The sequence below is a fragment of the Budorcas taxicolor genome, chromosome 1 (assembly GCF_023091745.1).
Source record: "Budorcas taxicolor isolate Tak-1 chromosome 1, Takin1.1, whole genome shotgun sequence".
Lineage (NCBI taxonomy): Eukaryota > Metazoa > Chordata > Mammalia > Artiodactyla > Bovidae > Budorcas > Budorcas taxicolor.
Genome location: NC_068910.1, coordinates 208846220 through 208871953, shown reverse-complemented (window position 1 = coordinate 208871953; position 25734 = coordinate 208846220). Strand labels below are relative to the sequence as shown.

General features: G+C 56.3%; 1 protein-coding gene across 2 annotated transcripts; it reads right to left on the bottom strand.

Annotated features, from left to right (window-relative positions):
* Positions 1-410: 410 nt before the first annotated feature.
* Positions 411-25734, bottom strand: SLX9 (SLX9 ribosome biogenesis factor). 2 transcript variants are annotated; one of them, XM_052638982.1, is made up of 6 exons: positions 25514-25734; positions 21911-22019; positions 14822-14890; positions 6521-6671; positions 2424-2492; positions 411-1331 (listed from the first exon to the last, which is right to left on the bottom strand). In XM_052638982.1, the coding sequence occupies exons 1-6, from the start codon at positions 25649-25651 to the stop codon at positions 1208-1210; spliced, it is 660 nt and encodes a 219-aa protein (XP_052494942.1). In that variant the 5' UTR covers positions 25652-25734; the 3' UTR covers positions 411-1207. The 2 variants fall into 2 exon arrangements, with proteins under 2 accessions (XP_052494942.1, XP_052494950.1); XM_052638990.1 differs by having other exon boundaries at positions 2424-2489.

Genomic DNA, 25734 nt, shown 5'->3' with positions numbered 1-25734 from the left:
CGTCTTCCTAGGGGACCCACCACCCCACGGCCACGGACTCTGCCCTGGCGTCTCATCTGTCTTGCTCGGAGCCCTCGCTCCCTTGGCCTAGCAGCTGCTGCTCCTTCCGCTGGGTGACACCACTGCCCAGGCCACTCTGCCACAACCCTCAGGGGGCTCCTCCACTGTGCCACTCTCCCCTCCCCCAGCCCCCACTCCCTCTCCGATGCCTGGGGGCTTGCGGGACTCTGCCCCTGCCTCCGCCCACTGCTGGGGGCTGCATAACGCCTGGCTGGAGAGCCCCATCCACGACCAGAGCCCCTCAAAGGGCCCGTAGGGCGGACACCCCAGCCCAGGCCCACCAGCCCTTCAGAGCCCAAAAGCAAACTGAGTTTAAAATGCACATGAAAACCACCCAATTGTTTGTCACTTAACTTTATTACCAAATATTCCAAGTGCATTCTATGAAGATTAAAAACACAGGTAAGCAGCAGGGAAGTCCCTCCAGGTCAGAGACGGCAGCCAGCAGGCTCCCAAGAAGTGGGAGGGAGAGGGGGTCTCTCCCACCTGCCTTCCTTCCCTGCCCCACCCCCAACCGTCTGGGTGGCAGGGCACTCTGCTTGGGGCGGGGGGCATCACCAGACAGTTGCGGCTTCTCAGCCACATTGCCAGCGAGTCTGCCGCAGCGGAGGGCAGTGGGTGGCCACCGCAGAGGACGGCAGTGTCGGGCTCGCCCTGCACCTCCCCATCCTCCCCCCAGCCCCACAGGTGAGGTCAAGGAGAAGGTCCTGGCGTCGGGCAGAGGCCAGAGGCCCTGACAGAGCGCATCGCGAGAAGGTGGCCGAGCTGCATCCAGCCGCAGTCAGCCTGGAGCCCCTAGAGGACCAAGCCAGAGGGCTTGTCTCTTAATATGATACATGAGTGCAAGTCACTTCCCACAAACCCAGACGAAAGAGAAAGGCGAGGAGAAGGCTGGCTGCGTGGCTACACCACCTCCTGTGGGGTGGGCACTGAGTTCCATGGACATCTGGGGTTTTCCAGCAGTGTTTTTATTGCAAAAATACATGTGTCATCACAATACTCCCGTGTCAACTGCCTGTCTCCCGCCTGTGCCAAGCACAGCAGCCGTGTTGTGGAGGAAGTGGCTGGCAGCCCAGGGGACAGTGGCCAAGCTGGCCCTGGGCGCCTCCTTGTGGGTGGCCTCGGCGCTCTCACACGCCCCACGGGGTCAGGGCTGCCCACTGCCCTCCAGCTGCATCTGCTCAGCCAACTGCCGCCCGATGGCCAGCAGAGGGCTGGCTCTATAGGCCGGACTGGCCAGCAGCTCCTGGAACCGCGTCCGTTCCTCCTCGCTGCAAGAATGGAGAGCAGAGGTCAGTGGGGAGGGTGGGTGCGGAGCAGCCAGCAACCGCAGGGCCAGCCTCGGCACAGCTACCCTTCAGGGAGGGACACCAGCACAGGGCTGGACAGGGTGGGGTGTGAGGCAGGCTGTGGGGCTATGAGATTCTGCCTGCTGGGTCTGGGTGTGGGGGCGGATGGGGGTCTGAGGCCCGCGGGAGGGGGCACTTCAGGTAGGAGGGGAGGGGCTGCCTTGGGGCCTGTTCGTGGGCGCACAGGCCCCTCATCCGCCACGACTGTGATAAGGAGCTGCTAAGGCGGGGAATGCGCACTGCACACACAAGACCTCACACGGCAGCTCCTCGCCAGCTTGGTCCCGCAGGAGCAGGGGCGCCGGGCCAGGTGGTAATGGGGGTCTGCAGTGGGCCCACCCTCCCCACAGAAGGCCCTGGGCCCCAAGTCCACAGGGGGGCTGTCTCTCTGTGGCCATCCCTAAGCCCAGCCGGCCACATCACCTCCCCAAGGCACCAGGGCCAGCTCACACTTTGGCCCTGCAGCCCAGCACAGACAGGGGCGACCTGCTCAAGTGCCTCTGCGGACAACACCTCTGCCACTGAAACTGAAATGACCTGGTCCGGAAGCTCAGGGCAGCAGGCCCGTCACAGCACTGTGGTGGGGATGACCCTGGCCTTGGGATGGCGAGGCAGGGAGGAGAGCCCAGCCTGTACCCTCCACAGGTGCATGACCAAAGACAAGGTCAGACCACACCACACCCCAGCTTCCTGTGCTGCTGACGGGGAGACTGTAGACCCCAGCGGATGGCTGGCTGACTGACCAGGTGTCCACACTCCCAAGACGCCTGGGACCCGGGTCCCAAGGGCAGCCCCCCCAAGACCCAGCAGCTGTCCTTAGCACTCCAGGGGAAGGGGCTTCCTGGTCCCTGGAGACAGTCATCCACGCCCCCCAGGCTGAGCCCCAGCACACCAAGGACTCGGGTGGGGGAAGCCCTGGATGGGCCATGTAGAGGCAGGCAGGACGCCAGGCGTCCTTTGCATGTGTGTGTGTGGCAGGGGCGCGGGGGGGCGGGTGGGGGGGCCGGTACTCACAGGAGCTGGAGCCTCTGCTGAGCGCTCATCCGGCTCAGCTCGGCGGGCCGGGGCCTGCTGGCTGCCCTGCTGGGGACACGAAGAAAGGGGTCAGCATGGCCCACGTTCGAGTCTTGACCGGAGGCCACAGTCCACACAGGGCTCTCTGCTGGCCTGGAAGGCTACAGGTGCCACACGGCAGGAGGGACCTGGCAGAGCAGGGACTCAGAAAACCTGTGAGTCCTGAACCACCACCTAACTCACCTCCAGACCAGGAGCCCTCATTTCTTATTCACGTTCCCTCTTTTCCCTGGTCTCAGCTGCTCTGTGGCTACTTCATCCCGACTCCTTTCCGCTCCAGACCCCCAGGACAGCCCCCTTCTGGCCCAGTATCAGCCCCCGGACACTGTAGCCCTGTTCCTTTCACCACTGACCCCTCTCTGTGTCCACCACCAAGCTCCCTGGAGGCCCCACCCTTGCCGATCCAGATGGCCTGGGTCTCCCTTCCCCCAGCCACAGCCCCCACCGAGGAGGTGGCACCTCCGTGCTGGGAAGTCAGGAGGCCTGGGGACCTCATGCCCTGAATCTTCATCCCTGTCCAGTTCAGGTAAGAAGGGCTCCCACAGCCTCTTCCTGCTCTGATAGTCAAGGGCCCCAAGGTACAAGCACATCCCTGGGAGACCCCTCAGGGTCCAGGGGCAGCCTAGCGTGACAGTGGGTGGCAAGGAGAGGCAGGACCCTCACCCGAGCCTTAGGACACATCCAGGGCCTGGCAGGCTGCTCACGGGAATGGCACACCCCTCCCTGCTGGGGTTTTCCACTGTGGACAAAGGCAGGCAGGGTGGATTCCCGGAGGCCGCGGGGGCACAGGGAACTGACTCCCCCTTGCTCACCCCAGCAGTCCAGGGCAGGGACATTCATACCAGATACCAGCCCAGGTCCTGCTCACCCACTCCAAAGGCCAGGGCCCCAGCTCACCCAGCCACCCGGGTCTAGCTCTGGCTGCAGGGCCGAGCGCACTGAGAAGGGACATTGAGTGGACAGAGACCTTCCTGCCAGAACTGAAGCAGCTGCCCATTCCCGGGACCCACGGAGCTGGAAGAGGACCCTGGCCCTGCAGCACTGGGGGCTACGGCTCTGGGTGCTGAATGCCCTGGGGAAGTTGCTCCAGCAGAAGTCTGTTTCCCCGACTGCAAGACAGTCCAGCGCTGTCCTGACAGGCTCCCTTCAGCTGGCACTCAGTGCCTGGGGATGCGAGTGGGCCCAGGGGGCTCCCAGCTTCGGGGCTCTTGTGCTACCCCGTCTTTCCCCCTCTGATGTGAACAAGCCCTTGTGGCACCCACCCCAAGGGGACTGGGGCCCAAAACCAAATGGGACTCTCATCTCAATCCACAGCACTGGTGGGTGATCCCCTGAAGCCCCAGGGTCCAGGAAGCCCAGCTGGTGACAGGCGCCGGCTCCCAGGGTGAGGCCCCCCTGCGTCAGGCCCCCTGCTCTCATCCTCTACAACCTTTGGACCATGGGGAACCACTTTCTCCAGACGCAACCCTTTTCCCTGGTGAGCACAGCCTACTGGCAGAGTACCACCGGCTCTGGTCTTGGGCCCCTCAGGCTCTCCAGGGGCCTGGGGGCCAGGTCAGTGCTGGGCAGTGCCACATGTCAGGGGGAACACCCAACAGCCCACTAGGCCCGCTCAGAGCCTCGGGCTCTCCCCACACCACTCAGATTTGGGACGAACCTGGGGCAGCCCAGGGCCTCTGCTGGGGTATCCCAGCAGGTGACTGGACCCAGGCAAGGCACTTGGGGTCTGGGTTCCCAGGCACAAAGCTGCCCCACAACACATCCTGCCCAACTCTGATGCCAGGGGGAGGGGGGCGGGGGGAAGGGGGCAGGGGGAGGGTGGGCATACCCGAAGGCACTGCCAGCTGCACCATTCCTGCACCAGGGCCCGGAAGCCCTGCCCTCGTGAAGCAGGAAGAGGCCAAACACCCGGCCCAGCAGACCTCCAGGGCTGACAACACCTCCACCCAACCCTGCCAATGGAAGGAGGGCACAGGATGGAGTGGCGGGGCCAAAGCCTGCCGCCTCGTGGCCCACCCCAGAGCTGAGTGTGGCAGGGACCCTGCCACCCTGGGCAAGAGTGCAGGGCTGCCCCCCGGGGCCCATGGCAGCAACTATCCTGGACCCTCCACACATCCCTCCTCCCTCGGCTCACTCTAATCTGTATCCTTCCGCCATAATGAACCGTGACTGTGACAGTCCCCTGTGGGAATCGCAAAGCCGAAGAGTGGTCTTGGGGACCCCAGCCTGCAGAGAGGGGCCAGGACTCCCCAGCCATGGTCAGACATCGGCGTCCAGATCGTGGTGTCTTACTCCATTTCCAGCGGAAGGGACTGGACTCCCTGGAGGAACACTGACTCTCAGACAGGAGCAGGAAATGCCTAGATGAGCCTGGAGCATCTTGTGCCCGAGGAAGGGAAGTACTCAGAAGCAAAACACAACAGCCCCCGCAGATGGGAGTGTCAGGGGGGACAGAGGAGCCAACCGAGGAACTCCTGAGGGCCAGCGCCAGAGCCCGTTCAGCAACAGAACAGTCGTACTGGATCACGACCCGTAGCATAAAATAAAAAAATACCCTCGGGGCCAGCCTGACATAAACAACTGACAGAGAAGGAAACCGGGAGGATCCACGTGGCTCTGCAGCTGCCCCGTCCTCAGGGGAGGGCAGCGCCCCTCCTCGGGTGGGGGGTGGGCACAGCGACCCGCTTCCAGAGGACGGTGGGAGGTGGTGGCAGCATAGTGGAGACGCCCGCCAGACTCGCCTGAGCCGGGCGACCACGGTCAGCGTCCACCATGGAGGTCACCTGACGGCACGCACCCTGGACGGCACGTGGTGAGAAGGGCCCCTCGCCTCTGTGGTCTTCACTGAGGGGCGTCCTGCAAAACGCCTGGCTCCTCCTCCAAACCATCAAGGTCGTGAAAGACAGGAAGGTCTGAGAGACTGTCACAGCCCAGAGGAGCTCTGAGGGGACACGATGGCTGCATGTCACGTAGGGCCTGGCTGGAGCCCTGGGGCAAGACTGAGCTTTTAGCCGCCTATTATTCATGAATGAAGCTGGTTCCTGACCGTGACACACACACAGACTGACATCATACACGAGGAGAGCCACGTGACTCTCTGCATCACCAGCGTAACTTTTCCATCATCAAACTCTGCTCTAGAACAACACTTACCTCGGCAGACAGCTCCTGGTGCCAAGAGGCAGTTGGGGGCGGGGGTGACAGTGGCCAGGAGAGCCCCCCACCCCCCGGCCGCCTCGCGCGGTCCTCCTCCGGCTGCAGGCCGGTGTTTGCGCAGCTCTCTCCCCTCTGGGAGCACCAAGCACATTTTTTGGATGAGAAAACTGCAAGCAGGGTGAGGAAGCTTGACCGGGTCACATTTTTGTTCAAGAACCAGGAATGGAATGTGCATTTTGGGCTCCAGCTCCATCGCCAAACTTCGGCTCTGATGGCCACTCCTCGTCTGGACCCCACGCTCTGGGCGCTCCCATCCCGGACTGGCTAGAACTGACCACCTAACTCTGCAGCCAAGGGGCCCTGAGCCTCTCACCCGCCACCCCAATCCTCCTCAGAGGGGTATTTGGCAGGAAAAAGAATTATTTCAAAAAGACAAAATCAAAGACAAAGGAAGTGATGAAGGTCCAGGAACCACGACAGGACAGGAAGAACTCCAATTCCCCATTCATCCTGAGGCCGAGCCATGGTCATACCTGGCTGGCGCACAGCAGGACGCTCTTCCACAGCACGGGGTCCCAGGGAGCACGACAAGCCCCAGGAGGACGGCCCAGCCCGGGGCAGGGGGCCGGGGTGACAAGGGCAGTGGCTGGGCAACAGGTGGGAAAATGGAGCTGGAGGGACCCCCAGGCACAGCGCCCAGCTGAGTGGCTGTGAAAGGCCATCCACGTGCCACCGGGCACCCACTCCTGAGAAGGCCCAGGGCCCCTGCCGCGTGGCTGGGCCTGAGACAAGGGTGTCCCAAGTCAAGACGGGCCTCTGCAGCGTCAGTGCCCAGCCCGGCCACCCCACTGCTCAGCCTCTCCTGCGGACACGACACTCACCGTCGGGTGGGGGGCCGCCGGCCGCCGGCCTCCAGCTCCAGCAGCTCGGGGAGGGCGTCCCTCAGGGGCTGCAGGTCGCCCACCACCACCGTGGCCCTCCGCCTCCGCTCTGCCTTGCGCTTCTGCTCCGCCAGCCTTATGGCTTCAATCTCTGAGGAAGGGGGACACAGGGTCAGTGAGAGAGGACCCGGGAGGACAAGTGTTTGGCCATGGACTCCGGCAGCAGCAGGTCCCGGCTCCCAGCCTGCAGAGCCAGAGCTTGGCCGGGAACCCAGGGTGGGAGGGGGCAGAGGGGTGCAGCCCGAGCGACTTGCTCCCCTTAATCCTGGAGATGGCTGTGGAATCACAAGCCTGGGGAGACGGGCTGCAGGCAGAGGAGATCCCCTTGAGGAGGCCAGGGCCCTGAGGCGTGGAGGAGGGGGTGGGCGGAGGGGTGGGCAGACAGAGGGGCCTGCAGAGTCAGAGCAGCTGGTACCCTCCCCTCTGCCCCCAGTCGGCTTCCTGGGGATGCACCCAGAAAAGAGAAGTGGTCCCCATGGGAGGCGGTGGCAGGGTGAAGGCTCCCCAACACCGGCCAGGTGCAAAGCAAGGGGAGGTCTCAAGGGTGCTCCTGCACAATGTGGGGGCTGTGGGGAAGGGCAGGGGCACTGGCCAGAGGGACAGCGTGACAGGGCCCAGGTCCGGGGTGCCAGGTGGAGGGCAGGGTGTGGGTGAGCTGCTGGGTGAGGCCGCTGTTGGCCGGCAGGGCTGTGGCCACCACACACAGAAGGGCCTTGAGAGCTGAGTTCCATTTTACAAGTGGTGTGTATTCTGAAACTGTTAATAAAACACGCTCTCAAGCACATTGTCTCCACAGTGTGGTGTGTGGACCCGCCAGCTCACCAGTCTGTGTGCAGGCCTTGCTCCAGGAGACTGCCTGAATCTGTGATAAGCGATTTGTTAATTGTTCTGTATTAGATTCCTTTAAAAAAAAAAAAGCTCTGCTTCTAAAAAGCTGGGAAATGAGGCTGTGATAGATCTGGGACGGCTGGACCAGAACAGAGACACTCCCCGCCTCCCTACTGTGCGAGTTTTACTAGGCTATAAATAACCAGCTGCAGACTCTGAATCGCCTCTAAAAAGAGAACTGGAAGCACCTTCCTGACAAGCAGTTGGTGAACTCAGTGCGGCCGAGGGTCCAGGAGAAGCAAGAAGAGAGGCAACAGCCAGCGGCCCAGGCGGGCCTGACAAGGGACCTCTCCCTCCCAAGGGGATGTGGGTCTGTGGCTGCCCGGCTGCTCCTCAGGGCAGGTGTGCGAGGTGATGGAGGTGGGCACGGTGTCCAGGGGAGCGGTGATGACACCAGACACAGGGCAGGCCAGGAGAATGGGGGCTGAACAACTCAGGACAGCCCACCCCGAGTGCAAGAGGTGTGTGTGAAACGTGAGGGGTGCGTGCTGACCCCACAGGCATCTCCAAAAGAGACTAATTTCCAGAAACTGACTACTTGGGAAGCCTGGCGGGAGCAGCTCCTCCCAGCTCGCAGTTACCCCCAAAGGCCCAGAGAAGCCCAGCAAGGGCGAGCCAGACAACCCCAGCAGGACACACCTACCCCAGACGTAAGGAGGCTGCCGGAGTCCAGGGGCCTGCACCTCACTCCAGGGAGCTGGGCTCTGGAACAAAGACCACCCTCCTCCAGGTCCTTGAGCCCTGGCCCAGGCCAGTGTCGGGACACCAGGATTTAAAGGCAACGATCCAGGGCTCTCCATGCTGCCAGGGCAATTTACTCAGCTCATCAAGCTGGTGCCTCTTCCCTGGCAGGCCCAGCACCCAGGAGGAGTGGGGGGTCGGGGGTCAGGCAGGGGAAGGGACAGGTAGCTCCCTTCTTGGCTGGCAGGCCCAGCACCAAAGCTGCAGGGAACCAGAGAGAGCAGGGCAGGCCTGGCTCCTCACAGGACACAGGACACCTGTTTGCCTATAGAGGAGCCAGCAAATCAGCGTCTCAGGTCAGTAACAGGTGGGGTCCCCCCAGGACACATCTGAGGTGTGCAAGGACGGCACAACACAGGCACACGTGCTGGTGGGTCGCTGCAGCGGCTGCTTCAAAGGGAAAGGCCACGGTCACCACAAGAAGTGCCCACAGAATCTGACAGAATTCACTGCCCACTCAGGATAAAGATCTAAAGGAAACCAAGAACAGGAAGAACTTCCCCAGTCTGAGAGACTATCTACCAGAAACCGCATCTCACACACGAGCCTCTCTGGTGAAGCAGGCCACAGAGGGACGGTGCAGACCCACGCTGACCCAGCCGAGCCCGGGTGAGGGCGACTCCAAGCCCGGGGAGGGCAACAGGAGCAAGCAGCTCCTCCCCCCACCTCAAGCCTGCACAGTGCCAACCGGGCCTGTAGTCCACGTGGTGCCCAGAAGGTCTGGCACAGCTCCCCGGAGGGTCCGTCCACCCTGGTCACCCTCCCCTGCTTCCCTGCCCGCATCTGCTCACCCATAACAAACAGAGCTCGAGTGAGCACCACTGGCTTTATGCCCCAACGTGGCCTGAGGTTACTGACCCTGAGCAAAGCAGGCTCACAGGACAGTGCCCGTGGGCCCTTGGCCCCCAGAGACTAGAAACAATCCTCACCGCCTCTAGCCGCTGCAGTAGGAAGAGAAGACATAAAACAGAGACTGGAAAGAGAGGTAAAACTGTCTCTATCTTAAGTATTGTAGCATGATCGTTTATGCAAAACATTCTACCCAATCTACAAGATGATTACCAGAACACACAATTTTAGCAACATCAGAGGGTACAGAGTTAATAATAATAAATGATAGTATAATAATACATAGTAAAAACTGGAAAATGAAACTTTTGTGAATTCCATTTATAATAGTTTCAAAAACTATTAGCAATAAACTAATAAACAGTTAGCAATAAGCTTATCCAAACAAAAAAATCTAAGACCTCTACTCTGAAAATCACACAACAGGGATGACAGAAATCGAGAAAAATTTAAATGAAAGGAGAGGTACAAACTAGGTTTCAAAGAGGCAGAGGAACCAGAGATCAAATTGCCAACATTCGTTGGATTATGGAGAAACCAAGGGAGCTTCAAAAAAATTCTGCTTCACTGACTAAGCTAAAGCCTTTGACTGTGTGAATCACAGCAAACTATGGAAAATTCTTAGAGACTGGAATATCAGACCACCTTACCTGTCTCCTGGGAAACCTGTATACAGCTCAAGAATCAACAGTAGAACCAGACATGGAACAACTGACCAGTTCAAAGTTGGGAAAGGAGTATGACAATGCTGTATATTGTCACCTTGCTTATTTAACTTATATGCAGAGTACGCCACATGAAATGCTGGAAGAATCATAAGCTGGAATCAAGATTTCCAGAAGAAATAGCAACAACCTCAGATATGCATATGATACTACCCTAAGGGCAAAAGTGAAGAGGAACTAAAAAGGCTCAAGAGGCCTTGATGAAGGTGAAAGAGGAGGGTGAAAAAGCTGGCTTAAAAGTCAACATTCAAAATACTAAGATCATCGCATCCAGTCCCATCACTTCATGACAAACAGATGGGGGAGAAAAAAGAAAACTGGCAGATTTTATTTTATTGGGCTCCAAAATCACTGCAGATTGTGACTGCAGTCATGAAATTAAAAGACATTTGCTCCCTGGAAAAAAAGCTATGACAAACCTAGACTGCGTATTAAAAACCAAAGGCATTACTTTGCCAGCAAAGGTCCATACAGTCAAAGCTATGGTTTTTCCAGTAGTCGTGTATGGATGCGAGAGTTGGTTGACAAAGAAAGCTAAATGTCAAAGAATTGATGCTTTTGAACTGTGGTGTTGGAGAAGACTCTTGAGAGTCCCTTGGACAGCAAGATCCAATCAGTCCATTCTAAAGGAAATCAGTCCTGAATATTCACTAGAAGGACTGATGCTGAAGCTGAAGCTCCAATACTTTGGAAACCTGATGCAAAGAGCTGACTCACTGAAAAAGACCCTGATGCTGGAAAAGACTGAAGGCAAGAGAAGGGAATGACAAAGAATGAGATGTTTGAATGTCATCACCAACTTAATGGACATGAGTCAGAGAAAACTTTGGGAGACAGTGAAGGGCAGTGCTTTACTGACTATGCCAAAGCCTGTGACTGTGTGGATCACAGTAACTATGCAAAATTCTGGAAGAGATGGGAATACCAGACCACCTGACCTACCTCTTGAGAAACCTGTACGCAGGTCAGGAAGCAACAGTTAGAACTGGACATGGAACAACAGACTGGTTCCAAATAGGAAAAGGAGTACGTCAAGGCTGTATATTGTCACCCTGCTTATTTAACTTATATGCAGAGTATATCATGAGAAACGAAGGGCTAGAGGAAGCACAAGCTGGAACCAAGACTGCTGGGAGAAATATCAATAACCCCAGGTTTGTAAATGACAAGACCCTTATGGCAGAAAGTGAAGAAGAACTAAAGAGCCTCTTGATGAAAGTGAAAGTGGAGAGTGAAAAAGTTGGCTTAAAGCTCAACATTCAGAAAACAAAGATCATGGCACCTGGTCCCATCACTTCATGGGAAACAGATGGGGAAACAGTGGAAATAGTGGCTGACTTAATTTTTCTGCGCTCCAAAATCACTTCAGATGGTGATTGCAGCCATGAAATTAAAAGACACTTACTCCTTGGAAGAAAAGTTATGACCAACCTATAGCATATTAAAAAGCAGAGACATTACTTTGCCAACAAAGCTCTGTCTAGTCAAGGCTATGGTTTTTCCAGTAGTCATGTATGCATGTGAGAGGTGGACTATAAAGAAACTTGAGCACCGAAAAATTGATGCTTTTGAACTGTGGTGTTGGAGAAGACTCTTGAGAGTCCCTTGAGGTGCAAGGAGATCCAACCAGTCCATTTTAAAGGAGATCAGTCCTGGGCATTCATTGGAAGGACTGATGTTGAAACTGAAACTCCAATACTTTGGCCACCTGATGTGAAGAGCTGATTCATTTGAGAAGACCCTGATGCTGGGAAAGACTGAGGGCAGGAGGAGAAGAGGATGACAGAGGATGAGATGGTTGGATCACATCACCGACTCAATGGACATGGGTTTGGGTGGACTCTGGGAGTTGGTGATGGACAGGGAGGCCTGGCGTGCTGCGGTTCATGGGGTCGCAGAGAGTCGGACACGACTGAGTGACTGAATTGAACTGAAGGGCAGAGGAGCCTCGTATGCTGCAGTCCATGGGGTCAAAAACAGTCGGACACAACTTAGTGACTGAACAACAGCAAAAGATTAAAGGAGAAATTACCATGTCTGTGGATGAAGACCCAGCATTGTTAAAGTGGCACTTCTGAACTGATGTACGGATTCAAAGCGATGATCGATAGGTCACGACTACACCAGGTGGTGGTGGTGGTGGTAGTGGCTTTAAGAAGTTGACCAGCCTGTGATCAGAGCCACATGGAAATGCTAAGAACCTGGACCACCCAAAGCGGTCTTGAAACAGAGGGACAGACATAGGACTTCCCATGTCCAACCCCAGGACCTCTTCACAGCTGCGGCTTCAACAGCCTGGAATGGAGGAGCATCAGCGAGCAGAACCACGGTGAGAGGTGTCAGCTTTCCACAGACATCAGGATGACTGCACAAGGAGACAGTCTTTACGACAAACACTGATGAGGCTGAAGCAAAGAAAACCCTGAACCAGTGCTTCACATCACAGACAAACGCTAAACCAAGATGGATCAGAAATCTAAATATCAAAGCCAAAACCATAAAGTTTTCAGAAGGGTAGGATTTATCCTCCTGTCTTGGGACTGGGCAGTTTCCTTAAACAAGGCACATGCAGGCGTGCACACACACTAAACATGCAAAGAAAAAAGACAAAATCAGTGTCCTCAAAGTTAAACTTCTGTTCAGTAAAAAAAAAAAAAAAAAAAAAACTATTGAGAAAATAAATAGGCAAGTTATAGTCTGGGAGAAAATTATTTGCAAAACACATCTGAGGAGACTGACCTCCAGGACAGAGGATTCCTGGAGCTCAATAATAAAGAGCCCTCAGGAACCTCGGGAAACAAGCCCTGGGTGTCAGGATGCCCCAGTGGGCAGCAGCAGACGAAACGCCCCTTCACCACAGTGACAGGCACCTCATGCTCAGCAGAACGGCCAGGACTGCAGGACGGGCGAGCCGGCACGGCTGCGAGTAACCCCAACTCCCCCGCACTGTCGGGGGCGTAAGCGCACAACCACAGGAGAGGAACGTCTGGGAGCTGCTTATAAAACTAAACATACACCTGCCCTATGACCCAGCATTCCATTCCAAGTGTTTACCCAAGAGAAATGAAAACATTTGTCCACAAAAAGACTTGTGAAGAATGTTCATCACAGCCTATTCACAGCAGCTAAAAAGAGAAAAGACACCAGGTGTCCATCCACAGGAAAGTGGATACCAAACAGCGTGTCCACATAAGGAAACACTTCTCAGCAACATATAGGCCCAGACTACAGCTCCACCCAGCACAGATGAGCCCAGTGCCCAGCTGAGCAGGAGAACCCAGACACACAAAGACTGCCCTTACCCGATGTCCAGAGCAGCGAATCCTGAACTCGACCTGAAAAGAGCAGACGGGCTGCCTCTGGGGGGCAGGGCCCGGGAAGGGCGACGGGGCCGGCCCACGACCCGAGAGGACTCTGCTGTGTGCACGCACACCGGCCCCGAGCCACCACACAGCACACTGAAGGCCCAGGCCACCACACGCAAACGTCACCTCAAAATCAAAACTAAAAAGAACCATAAACAAATACTGGACTCTAGCAGAGTTACCAGGGAGAAAGTGCGCTCTATCTGTAATCCACTTGGGAACACGCAGCTAAAACAAGAGTTGGTGGCTGGACCAGACAGATGGGATGGACAGACAGACAGCTGTGATAAAAGGAGTGAGGCACTCATGGTAAAGTCTGGACAGTGGGCATATGGGCGTCCACTGTAAAATTCTTCCTAGTTTTCTGTACAAAACTTTTCATAATAAAGTACTCAGGGAAAGAAACTTGGGAGCCATAGCTAAAGCTACAGTCAGAGGTTAACATTTAGTCTTTTATTCAGAAATAAGTGACTAAGGCCCTAAAACAAACCTAGAGAAACTAAGAACAGGGCATTTAAACAACAGAGACTGACAAATCAGAAAACAAAACCGTAGACGGCGACTGAAGACAGACACTCCTGGAGCAGAGTAAACCAATCAGAAGAGAGAGAGGGGTACAAACAAAGAGTGACAGAGAGGTGAAATAATGACAAGCTAGCAACTCCACCAATAAAGGCTGAGATCTATTAGATGGTTCTATGGGAAAATGAGTAAGTGACCAAGATTAGCTCAAGTAGTTAAAAAAAGACCAACCATCACAGAAGAAAACGTAAACGTCATCAGAGAACTATAGCCCAGAACATTCAGGGGCCCAGTGGTCCCAGCCTATCAACTTTCCAAATCCATTTTACAAAGAATATTTTGCACAACCCCATGCTACAGACCGTGGAAAAGAAGATGCATGAAGGGACATTTCCTTAAGACGCATCCAAAAACTGAAAGAAAACTTAACATTAACAATTATGGAGGAAACGGATACATTTCTCTAAGAAATTTTAATTTGTGAAACATGTAATTTCTTTAAAACCTTCAAGGGAAAAAATAATTCTGGTCATATTTTAACTGTGTGAGAACATAAAAAAACATTTCAAAGTAGTTTTAGAAGTCAGCAAAATCAGACTAAAAAGATAACTGTAAAAAAAAAAAACTATAAAACAATGTTCACAAGAAAACCTTCAGAAAAACACCAGCAAATATTCAGCAACATGACAATTAAGTATATTTTCCAAAATTATTAAGAAGAAACTCACCCTGATAGGCAGGCAAAGGCACCCCAATAAGAGGGCGAAGGCCGGGGTCCCTGACCCCACCAGTGGGTGAATGACAGCTTCTACCAGGGTCGCACACCCAGACAAGGGCCTGCAGGGCCACACACAGGCTGGGAAAGCAATCTGAGAAATGTCGTGTCATAAATCACCTGACCCTCAGGCACTCCCTCTGTGCGTTTTACCCACGAGCGGTGGTGACACTCCTGGTGGGGAATGAGGTAAGGCCGTGCAGACCCTCGCACGGGTGACAGGGCCACCCCGCCGTCATGGGGCCATCTGCCTGTCGTAGCGCAGGCCGCCTCCTCCGGGGCCCAGACCACCCAGAGGCCGGGTTCTGAGCCAGCCCAGGACAAGGGTCCACCAGGGACAGGACAGGACAGGACAGGACAGGACAGGGAAGCTTACTCTGCAGCCACCGCTCACGCCTCAGCTTCAGCTTCTCCTTCTTGGGCAGAATAGTCTTGGCCTCAGCACCTGCCAAGAGAACACATGTGAGCAGGACAAGACCAGGAGCCCAGGCTGCACCTATGTTCAGGGCGCCCGCCACTGCCCCTGGCCGTGGCTGCGGGACACCCAGGACCCAGGGGCTGCAGGCTGCCCCGCGCACTGGGCCTTCACTGGTCTCCCCAGAGACAATGCACACACCCGGCGGGGTGCACTCGCCAAGATCCAATGGCCGCAGACTTCCGGCATCTAAGTAGAAGCTGAGAGGACACGCGCTTGTCAGGGTGGCCTACTGCTCAGTCAGTTCAGGGAAGCCAGGACTCCCACGGGCTCCCACCCCTTCTCCAAGTCAGAGCTCACACCCACAGCCTCACGCCTAACCTCTGCCTGTGCCCCAAGCTGACCCACTTTCCTCCCCACTCACCCTGGCCCCTCATCCCCAGCAGGAAGGGCCGCCGGTCACCTGGGGCCAGTCAGCGGGCTGCAGGTGCACAGGTGGGGCGACAGGACAGAGGCGCTGCGCGGCAGGGCCCATGCGGCTGCCAGACTGCGGGGCTGAGGTGAGGATGGCCTGTCTGGGACGAGAGCTGAGTAAGGGGGGTGGTGGCAGGAGGCAGAGGGTGGCCCCACATGAGGACCTCGGACAATAAGACTCATGCCGGACATCCGTCCCCAAAGGTCCAGGAAGCCACCTTTTCTGCCCCAATCCCATAACTTCTCTAAGATTTTGAAATCATTTCAAAGAAAAAGAGTCTACGACAAGTGGAGACTGACGGAATTCTAAGTCTGCAGCCTGTGATCAAGGGGCAAGTTGGCAGGTGGGTGAAGACCACCCTGTACCACCCAGGACCGGTACCCAGGACCCCTTCTCGGCAGCCAGGACCCCCACTCACACTTAGGAAACAGGTCCCAGCATGCTGATCCTGTGAGGCCCAGGCGCTGGGGAAGCCTGGGTGACCAGCGCATACCTCCACGTCAGCTGCTGTGAAACACGCACTGCAGAACCGTGAGCATCTTAGTGATGCTTCAGGTGAGAGGGTCACTTCAGGTGAAAACTCACTGGGACAGAAGGCACGGCTGATAAAGCCCAGCCCCCTCCCTGGGGAAGCACTGCTCCTTACGGAGACTTGAGCCCAACCTCAGGGCTGATCCAGAGGCACTGCCTGAGGGCGGCCCTCCCACTAGGAGGAGCACGGCAGGGACTTGCTGCCAGGCTGGACGCTTCTTGCCAGCGTCTCCCCCTCTGACCACCTGTGTCCTGTGCTGTATTGCAACAGGCCAGTGACCATCCACTTTGCTGCCCTGGGATTCTGACCCACCCTGCCTGCAGGGCACTGGAGGTCCCTGTGCACTTGGCTCCTTGGCACCCCGGGCCTGTCCAGATGCATCTTCATGCAGCCACGCCACAGCCAGATCCTCCTGCCTTTGGCACCAGCCAAGAGCCCACCCAGAGCCAGGAAGAGGCCCTGGGAAACATCTGTCCTCCTCCTCCTCCCACTGGCCCGAGGGCCCAGCCCTTCCCTTGATGCCATGCAGGCACGGTCCTCCAGGCTGGACCCTGACTGCCCTTCCCAGCTTCCCTCTGTCAGGCAGAACGGGCTTGACCAGACGACAGCAAGGCGAGCCCAGCAGTGGCCTTCCCTGTCTCCAGCTGCCAGCAGGCCCAATGCAGTGGCCTGTGCCCTCCAACTTGCTGGTTGAGTACCCAGAACTGGCCCTGCCAGTCAGGGTCAGAGTGCCCCTGGAGGCGGTGGGCTCCTCCCCTCAGAGCCTCCCCATGGCAAGGAGGCAAGAGCCTGGGCAAGATGGAGAGGCGTGCAGAGCTTACGGCCACAGAGGCCACAGCGCCTCCAACAGCAGGTGATCTGCGCCACAGCCAAGACCAGGACAGTGTGGTATCCTTCAGCTCCCAGACCCACACACGCTGCTGCCCACCGAAGACCTCCAGGCCTCCTCTCCGCGTCCTCTGGAGGCCAGGGGGACCAAGGGGAGAGCCAACCACCACCCCCCCACCCAAAGTGCATCCGGCCCTGGGCCGGATGCAATGGATGGCAGCTTCCTCTCAGCCTGGACACCTCCTGTTCCTGTTGCACTTGGGGGAGAGGAGTGAGGAGAACTGGATTCCGTCACAGCCCTGACCTCACAGCTGCAGGAAAGGCGGGGAGGTCTGATGGGGAGCTTCATCACAAGCCCCTCTGGGAGGTGCTCGGATCCTCCAATGCCTGAGGTCAGCCTGCTCAAGCCTCTTCTCCTCCCCCAGGCAGGACAGGCCTGAGGAGCAGATGCAGCGCTGCTGCCCTCTGCTGAGCACCTGCCTGGGAGTTTCAGAGGAGACAGTGGTGGCCGGTCAGCAGGGGGAGCTCAGCTACAGAGAGAGGGAAGGTCAAGTGCGGAGCTCTCTGCCTGGGACTCTCGGGAGACAAGACCGGCGCCCCCCAAAACCCGGTCCCTCCACCGCGACCTCCAGACCAGCAGGTCCACTCACCACCGTCACATCCCCAGCTTCTCCACCCAGAGCCCTGCACACATGCTGCACAGCCACCTCCTCTCTCTGGTCCTTCTGCTCCTGCGTCCCTGACCAGGCCTATCCTCCACCTGCTCACGCCTCTGCTTGCGTCTAGGGGTGGGGACTGTCCAGCCCAGGGTACAGAGGACTGGGGACACCCAGGCACTTATCTGAGCACAGAGCTTGTTTCCTGCATGGTCGCAGTGCAAGGGAATATAGAACGAGAAACAGAACTGGCCGGTGACACCCCATGGGAAGAGGACGTGGAGCCCAGAAGGGCCCCAGATCTCTACTGGCCCTCCAGTCCCCGGTCCCCACCCAGAGCCGAGTCCTGCTGGTAGTGGGTGGGGGTGGTCTGCGGGGTGGGGAGGCCCATTACCTCAGAGCCCAGTGTTTCCCCCTAGGAGGCTGAGCCCCTGCCTGAATCAGAAGGAAAAGTGGGGGCAGTCCTAGGCCGGCAGGGCTCCCAAAGGCTCCCCATGGAAGCTAATGGAGATGCCACCAGCAAGGCCCACCAGCCCCCCTACCCTGGGGTCCACCAGGCCCACTGCATCCAGGCTTCAGGGGAGGGGGGCACCACCAGGCTCTGGGATCACATGACCACAGGGCAGCGTAGCACGTGACCACAGGGGCCAGGGAGCCGGGCAGTAGAGCTGCCTGCGCCCCAGCCCACGGCGAGGACACTCTCGTCCAGGTGGACACGTACCCTGCCTGCACAGCCCAGCAGGTCGCGAGCAGAGCTGAGTCACCGGACACCACGTTCCCCACGACCTGTGTCTGCCCTGGCCACCAGTCCAGCTCAAACCCACGGGGCTGCCAGGCCCGGCGCCCAAGGGAGCCAGGGCACGGGCCAATGCGGAGGCAAGTGGGCATGGTGACAGACACCTGCCACTGGGAACCGGGCGCCTCGGACAGCGGAGAGGGGGTCCACTCAATGGGACATGTGGGCAGTCAGGCCCACAGCTTCACCATCCTAAGGCCAGGCCCAGGCACCATTCCCAATATTCCATTCTTACAAACTTGTCTGAACCCCAACACAGCAAGTAAGGTCTGTTATTACCCCGACCCCCAGCAGGAGGCTCCGCAGCACGCGGCCTCAGGCCGCCCGCCCACCTTCTCCACCCTTAGCACTGGGGCTCTCAGGGCTCTGCCAGCCGCAAGGCCACAGGCACAGAGCCCGCTGCTCTGAGCTCCAAGCTCTGGGCCCTCTCCTCCTGTCACTCTCCTTTAGCTTTCTGTACATTATGACATTTTTTTTTTTGGAGAGACTGCTTTCCAAGAGCCGGCCAGTCCCCATCTTCTGCCTCCTGGCCCTGCATGCCAGCCCCTCGGACTATAAGAGACATTCTCTTCAGTGCTGCTCCTCCTCCCGACCAGCCCATAGAAGAAAACACCTTCCCTTCTTCTCTCCCTGCCCCTCATGCACCCCTGTGCTTTTCAGTCCACGCCACTCAGATTTTAGTGTCCCCTCCACCTCGAAGTGACACCTCACTCTTTCTGATCAGCCATGCTCCCCGGGCAGCCCACGCTGTCTGTGACGGCCTTTCCGACAACCTCTCAGACTCAGTGTGAAGGCTCAGGGTACCTGAGTGTCTCCCGCACACAGAGACAGTCCTGTGAGCACAGGCTCTCATGCCCACAGGCACGCGCCAAGGCGCTGCTACCTCAGAGACAGCAACCAGGACCACGAGGACTGCTCAGGAGACCTGATAACAGCCCATCACAGCTCAGGACCAAGAGTACCCTGGGGCCGGGAGGAGATGGGCACTTCTGTGCTCCCACAGATGAGAGGCGGGACCCGCCAGGCTGTGGGCCAGTATCCTAAACCTGGCAGCATCAGAGACTCCTGGAGGGGTGTGTGAAAACAAGGTTCAGCAGGTCTGGGATGGGCCCCAGGGGTCCTGGTGCCGGCCCAGGCCTCCCCGAGCTGGGTGCAAAGCCTCAGACCCACCCCACCCACACAGTGCACGGGGGAAGGACAGCAAAAGCTGAGACAGTATCGCAGCTGTGCCAGGGGCAGGCCCGCAGTCACTCCCAGGGAGGGCTGCGTGGCTCTGAGCTCGGCCACATCGCCCCCCCACCCCTGGGTACCGCAGCCTCGTCTGCACAGGAGACAGTGCGTGTGCATCAGTCCCTCACCAGCGTGAGGCTGAAGGGGCCCAGACGAGTCCCGAGCAGGCCCACAGCACACCTGCCCAGCAGATGCCACACTCGCCTGACGGATGCAGTCAACAAACGCTCAAGCTCCAGCAGCCAGCGGAGCACGGCCCTGTGTCCCCTCCACTCCCTGCACACCTCAGGGACACCAGTGGCAGCACGGCTTCTCTGCTGGGTCCCCTGAGCCCCATGTGGAGGTCCCGCTACAGGGAGGTCAGAGGCAGGCCCTGGGTTGCGGGCTGTTCCCTGCGGGACCTGCCCTCTCGGGTAAGCGGGGAACCATGTGTGCTGTGCCTCTGTGGACATGGCTCACAGCGAGGGGACGTCTGTCAGCTGCTGCAGGAATGCAAGCCTCCCGCTCAGCAGCCCCTCCCCCGAGCCCCGGACGGAGGTGAGATGTCCAGGTGCCATGCTGAGCACCAAGTGCCCAGCACTTGCCAACGGACAGAGAGTGAGAGAGACAAAGGCACGCAGGAGGGCAGGGACGGCAGCACCCATCAGCTCCCTGGAGGACTAGCTCCCTCAGCAACTCAAAACCCTGGAAGTTTTTGCCCAAAATGATAAAGAGCTGCCCTCCACAACACATAAAAATTCTTCAGGATTAAGAAAAGCGACCAACACTGCCCAGTACACAAACCACAGGAGAACCATTTAACACGCAAAACTGCTGGATCGTGTGGGTCACCAAAGGGGCGTGAGTGGCCGCGACTCCAGACCCTTCCTGCCCTCCCGACGGCAAGTCCCCATGGTGCCCCCCGATCCCCACCCCTGAGCACGGGAAAGTACTCGGGCAGGACGCAGCCAGAGCTCTGCAGGATCCAGCCCAAGAAGCAGCAGGAGGGTCTGAGGGCGAGAAGATGGTGCTGAAAACACACTGCTCTGGGCGTCTGGATTACTCTGGGCTGGAGCCAATGGAGCTGGCAGGTTGCGACTCCCTTCATCTGACCCAAGCCGGGAGCTTCTGAGATGAGAACTGCCTGGGTCCCCTCCTCCGGGGAAGTTTACCGCCATGAGGACGCCAGAATCCGGAGCACAGACAGCTGCACACACGAACCTTTCCCCCCGCCCCCCAGCTGTGTTCACTGCTCACAGCACCGCTGCGCCCCAGAGACACTCCAGAGGCCCAGGTTCTCACCACGCCTCTGAGCTGTCACTTAGGCTTGGGAGAAGCCTGCACGCGGTCACGGGATGTGACCTGCACACAGCAGTTTTTCTGTTTTTCTCCTGTTTATCTGTCTTCTCTTAGTCTAACCTGTAGGGTCCTAGCCAAGAATCTAGGAGGGCACAGACGAGAAGGCTTCCCTCCCTACAGTCTCAATGTACAAAGAATAGCAAGGAGATTCGGATAAACTCTCCAGTGAAATTTAAAAAAAAAAAACAAACCAAGCTGCGAACAACATGATCTCATGGGAAACACTCGACACAGGCATACCTGTGAAATAACTACAAGTTACAACTCCAGCAGCAGTTCACAGATTGTACATGGAAATTCAGAAAAATTATGCTGAACACCAGAAGCCCTGCCCTGAAGGCCAGAGTGCTTCAACAGGACTGAGGACGCTTCTGCTCTCAATCACTCAGCTAGCATAGGCGGCATGAAGGCTTCACCGGCCGAGAGCTGATGAGGTGTGGCTGCCCAGGGCAGGAGAGCCGCCCCCTGCTCCAGGACCAGCTCAGACAGGACACCAGGCCAACAGTGTCACAAAGCCCGAAATGGGGGTGTGCTGTCGGAAAGAAGACCTCTCCCCATGATACAAAAGTGAAGGAAGAGGGGTTTAGGGGCCACAGTGCACCCTTGATCCTGACTGAGGCAGCAGGAAGACGGGGGCTCCTTCTACATTGCTCACCTGAAATAAGGTTATTACAACCGATGCGTTCAGGTGTGCTAACAGCCCTGAATGCGTTTATGTCTTTTTTTTTCTAAGAGCCCTAAGAAATACAGACTAAAAGATTCCTGATGAAAATGCTGTTTGCCTCAAAACAGCCCAGCACTGTGTGTGCTAAAGGCAGGAGATGGGCACACGGAATGTTTTATACCATCGGAAGGCAGGATATGGGCGCACGGAATGCGTTATACCATCTTTCTGTTCAGCACATCTTTAAAACTTTCCACTAATAAAAAAACACCTCTTGGGCTTCCCTGGTTGTCCAGTGGCTAAGACTCCGCATCCCCAACGCAGGAGGCCTGGGTTCCATCCCTGGTCAGGGAACCAGATCCCACGTGCCACAACTAACAATGAAGCAGCCAAATAAATAAATAAAAATACCTATAAGGTGCACAGGCCGACCTGAGCTGTGCTCTGGCCTGTGCCTATGAGCACGTGGCAGCTGGCTTGCACTGAAAGCTCCCCACCCCAAGGTCCACCCTGTCCGCTCTCAGCTCTCACCTCTCCTGACGGAAGTGACGCTCCTCGTCTCCACATCCAGCTTCTGCACCAAGGCACTGGGTTCTATCGTGGTCCCAGCAAACACATTAGCGTTCACGCAAGCCAACTCCTGAAGAGGCAAGAGGGGAGACTTAAAACTCGCTCTGCAGCTTCAGAGACCTCTCAGTGTGGGCCAGACCCTGGCTTCTCCAGAGCAGGAGTTGCAGAGGAACCCGAGCCCCGACCCTCAACCCCAGGACTCTCAGGTCACATACTCCTTGCAGCCTCAGCTCATCCCCCACCCCACAACCCCCGGCCCGGGCCTGGCTCCAGCCTCAGGATCATCTGAGACCAGACCCAGGATCAGTAACAGTTACAAACCACAATCTCAACATTCAGGAGGCCCCGTGAGGGGACCCAGGTTTCCTCCCAAACCTCCCACCGTCTTACTCTTCCTGTCATTCATGGCTGCTCCTCCACCCCCACACTCTCCCAGCAATCTCTGGGTCTCTGACCACATTCATCCCACACCAAGGTCTTACAACCCTCCAGGTCACTCTGCCCAGCACACCATGCTACCCGAGACCCAGCCTCCAAGGCCCGGCCGCCTCATTCAGGTCCAAGCTCCAGGATGGGGGCCTTGGAAGGGATGTCAGTAACCCAGCAGCTTAGGTACAACCTCTGAGCAGACACTGGCCAGGCACCACACTGCCCTGGCCTGGGGGCAGTTTCCAGGAAGCGGCATGATGGCAGGTTGGAGGCAGTGTGAGCGCCAGGCTGCACTGGCTCAGGAGTGACCAGCTGGACTTACAAAGCCTCCAGTCCCTGCTGAAGGTGGGACTGAAGTGTGAAGGCAGCCTCCCAGCACACAGGTGCATCCAGCGGTCAAGGGCAAAGGTTTCTATGGCCACGGGGGCTGAAGCACAATCTGACAGTAAGAGGCCTGCGCCAACCCAGGCTGCCAGGCTACAACACAAAAACAAGAAAACATAATAGGCAGACAGGAGGCTGCACACTGGTGCGGAATGGACTCAGTTACACGGGAGCTGAGCCAGGCCAGGGAACAACCGAAACGACCTGCAAACGTCAGCCCAGTCAGTGCTGACATGCACTACCGAAGACAGCCAGCTCTCAAGAACAACCCAGCATGACGCACGCAGAGGGACTGGGAACAAGATCTAGGCAACAGAAGCTGTGTCCGAGGGGTCCACGGGTTGGACTTGGCAATGGCCTCATCTCAGCCACAGGACTGAAAGAGAGCATGTCTAAAGAACCAGGAAGTATGATGACAATGTCTCATCAGAGAATACCAACAAAGAGACAGAGCCTTAACCAAACTGCTCAGACTCCCCTGAGCTTTTCAACTAAACCCTGACATCTCACAACACCCAAAGGACAAGCAACAAGGGAAAACAAGAGAAACTGATGTTACAAAAATTAAAAACTCTGTGCTTCCAAGAGCAATTGCAAGGAAATAAAAAGACAACCCACTGAAGTGGAAAAAATATTTGCAAACCATATTTATCTGATAAAGTTTAGTGTCCGGAATATATAACTCTTGACAACTCAACAAAGAGAAAACAATGACTTTTAAGTGAGCAAAGGACTTGAAAAGACATTTCTCCAAAGATAAACAGCTAACAAGCCCAGAAAAAAAAAAATTCAACATTATTCATTATCCCTTAGGGAAATGCAATTCGAAAGAGTGAAATACCACCTGACATCCAGCAGGATGGGTATAATCAAAAAGACAGACAACAATTGCTGGTGAGGATGTGGAGAAATTGGAGCCCTCGTGTATTGCTGGTGGGAATGTAAAATGGTGCCACCATTGTGGAAAGTAAACTGGCAATTCCTCAAAAAGCTCAACTTAGAATTCCGTACATCCTAGCAATTCTGTTCCATGAATCCACAGGAAAATTAGTACAGAGCAGTAGCATGACAGCCAAAAATTAGAAACAATCTATCCACCAACTTATGAATGGATAAACAAAATGCAGTGTGGTCTGGTTTATTCACACAATGGCATATTTTTCAGCCATAAAAAGAATGAGGACAACGGAGAAATATGTGCTACAAAAATAATGCTATAAGAACAAACCTCAAAAACATGCTCAGTGAAAAAACCCTGACACAAAAGGCCACATATCGTATTAATTCCATTTATATGAAATGCCCAGGAGAGGCAGATATATATAGACAGAAAGCAGATTTGTAGTTGCCAGAATGACTGATAGTAAGTATGGGATTTCCTTTTGCGGTGACAAAAACGTTCAGAAATTGGTAGTGATGGTTGCACAAATCTGTGAATATTCTTTTTAAAATGCTCAATGAATTGTACACTTTAAATGGATTAATTTTATGACATGAATTCTATCCCAATAAAGTTTTATGAAAGCCAGGGCACTGATGCCAGATCCTGGGATCACACATCCACTCCTCCATCAGCAGCTGAATGCCCCTGGGAGTTCATTTAAACTCTCAGTTTTTTCCCTGCAAAATGAGGGCTGGGACTGTTACAAAGATGTAAGGTGACTGCTGCTGCTGCTGCTGCTAAGTCGTTTCAGTCGTGTCCGACCCTGTGCAACCCCATTGACGGCAGCCCACCAGGCTCCCCCATCCCTGGGATTCTCTGGCAAGAATATTGGAGTGGGTAGCCATTTCCTTCTCCAATGCATGAAAGTGAAAAGTCAAAGTGAAGTCGCTCAGTCGTGTCCGACTCTTAGAGAGCCCATGGACTGCAGCCTACCAGGCTCCTCCGTCCATGGGATTTTCCAGGCAAGAGTATTGGAGTGGGGTGTCATTGCCTTCTCCTGAAAGGTGACTGAGCAAATGCTTAACAAACATGGCTGTTCTCTTCAGCATTACTGACCCAAAGCCACTGTTCCCACAAACCAAGAGGATTTTGTCCACTGTCCAGGGTTGGCCCCTTGACTACAAACACCAGTAAATGCTTCCAGGCAGCTCCAGGGTCAGCACCTGGATAAACAAAACACGGTCTAACCACACAGTGGAAGGTGATTCCACCGTAAAAAAGAATGAAACATTGTTAAACATCATACGATCTGCGTGAGCACTGAAAACGCTGTGCTAAGTCCAAAAAATCAAACGCAAAGGCAGAAACCTACACGACCCCATCCCTGTGAAATGTACAGACACAGGCAAAGACGAGCGGCTGCTCAGGGCCGGAAGGGCTGAGGGGACCGCCGAGGCAGGGGATGGGGGAGGAGGAGGGAACAGCTCCAGGGTACAGCGTGATCTCTTCAGTTTGCTCTTCCCTTTTTTCCTTAATCCTGGGAATCCCCTTTCCTTTCCTTGGAGCGCAGCTACGACGTAAAGGAATATTTACCTTTTTCGCGCAGATTTCTACAATTCGAGGTGGAAGGTTTCTGGTTCTCCCTCGCAGAACTCCAGACGCGGAGCAAGTCGACCTCTTGCTCCGAGCCTGACGGTCCACGGAGGCCACGACACTTCGTGCACCGGGAAGGCTCACAGACCGTGCGGCAAAGCCCGCCGAGGGCGGTCCCGGGGCCGCACAGTGTGGCGCCCGCCTCCGGCCCGCGGCCCCCTTCTTCCACCCGCTCCCCCTTCCCACCCCTACCGCCCGCAGTATTCTCAGCTTACCTTCCCCGCGACTCCACCAGTCAAGGCCTGCAGAGGGGCTACCTCCCGGGCGGGGGACGCGAGGCCAGGCGCTGCCTCCCCCGTGGGCCTCACGGCAACCTGGTGCACCCGGGCCCTCAGGCTCCTCACTTTCCCCATCTTCCCGGCGAAGACTCACGGCCGGCTGGAAGCCGCGGGGCTCAAGCAGCACACGCTGCCGGAAGCTGGTCCGCCACTCTGAC

Coding starts and splice junctions, on each gene's coding strand:
- SLX9 (XM_052638982.1), bottom strand. CDS start 25,651: ATGGGGAAAGTGAGGAGCCTGAGGGCCCGGGTGCACCAGGTTGCCGTG. Junction 22,020..25,513: donor CTGGTGGAGTCGCGGGGAAG/GTAAGCTGAGAA, acceptor TTGCCTCTTCAG/GAGTTGGCTTGCGTGAACGC. Junction 2,493..6,520: donor CGGCGGCCCCCCACCCGACG/GTGAGTGTCGTG, acceptor TCGTGTCCCCAG/CAGGGCAGCCAGCAGGCCCC.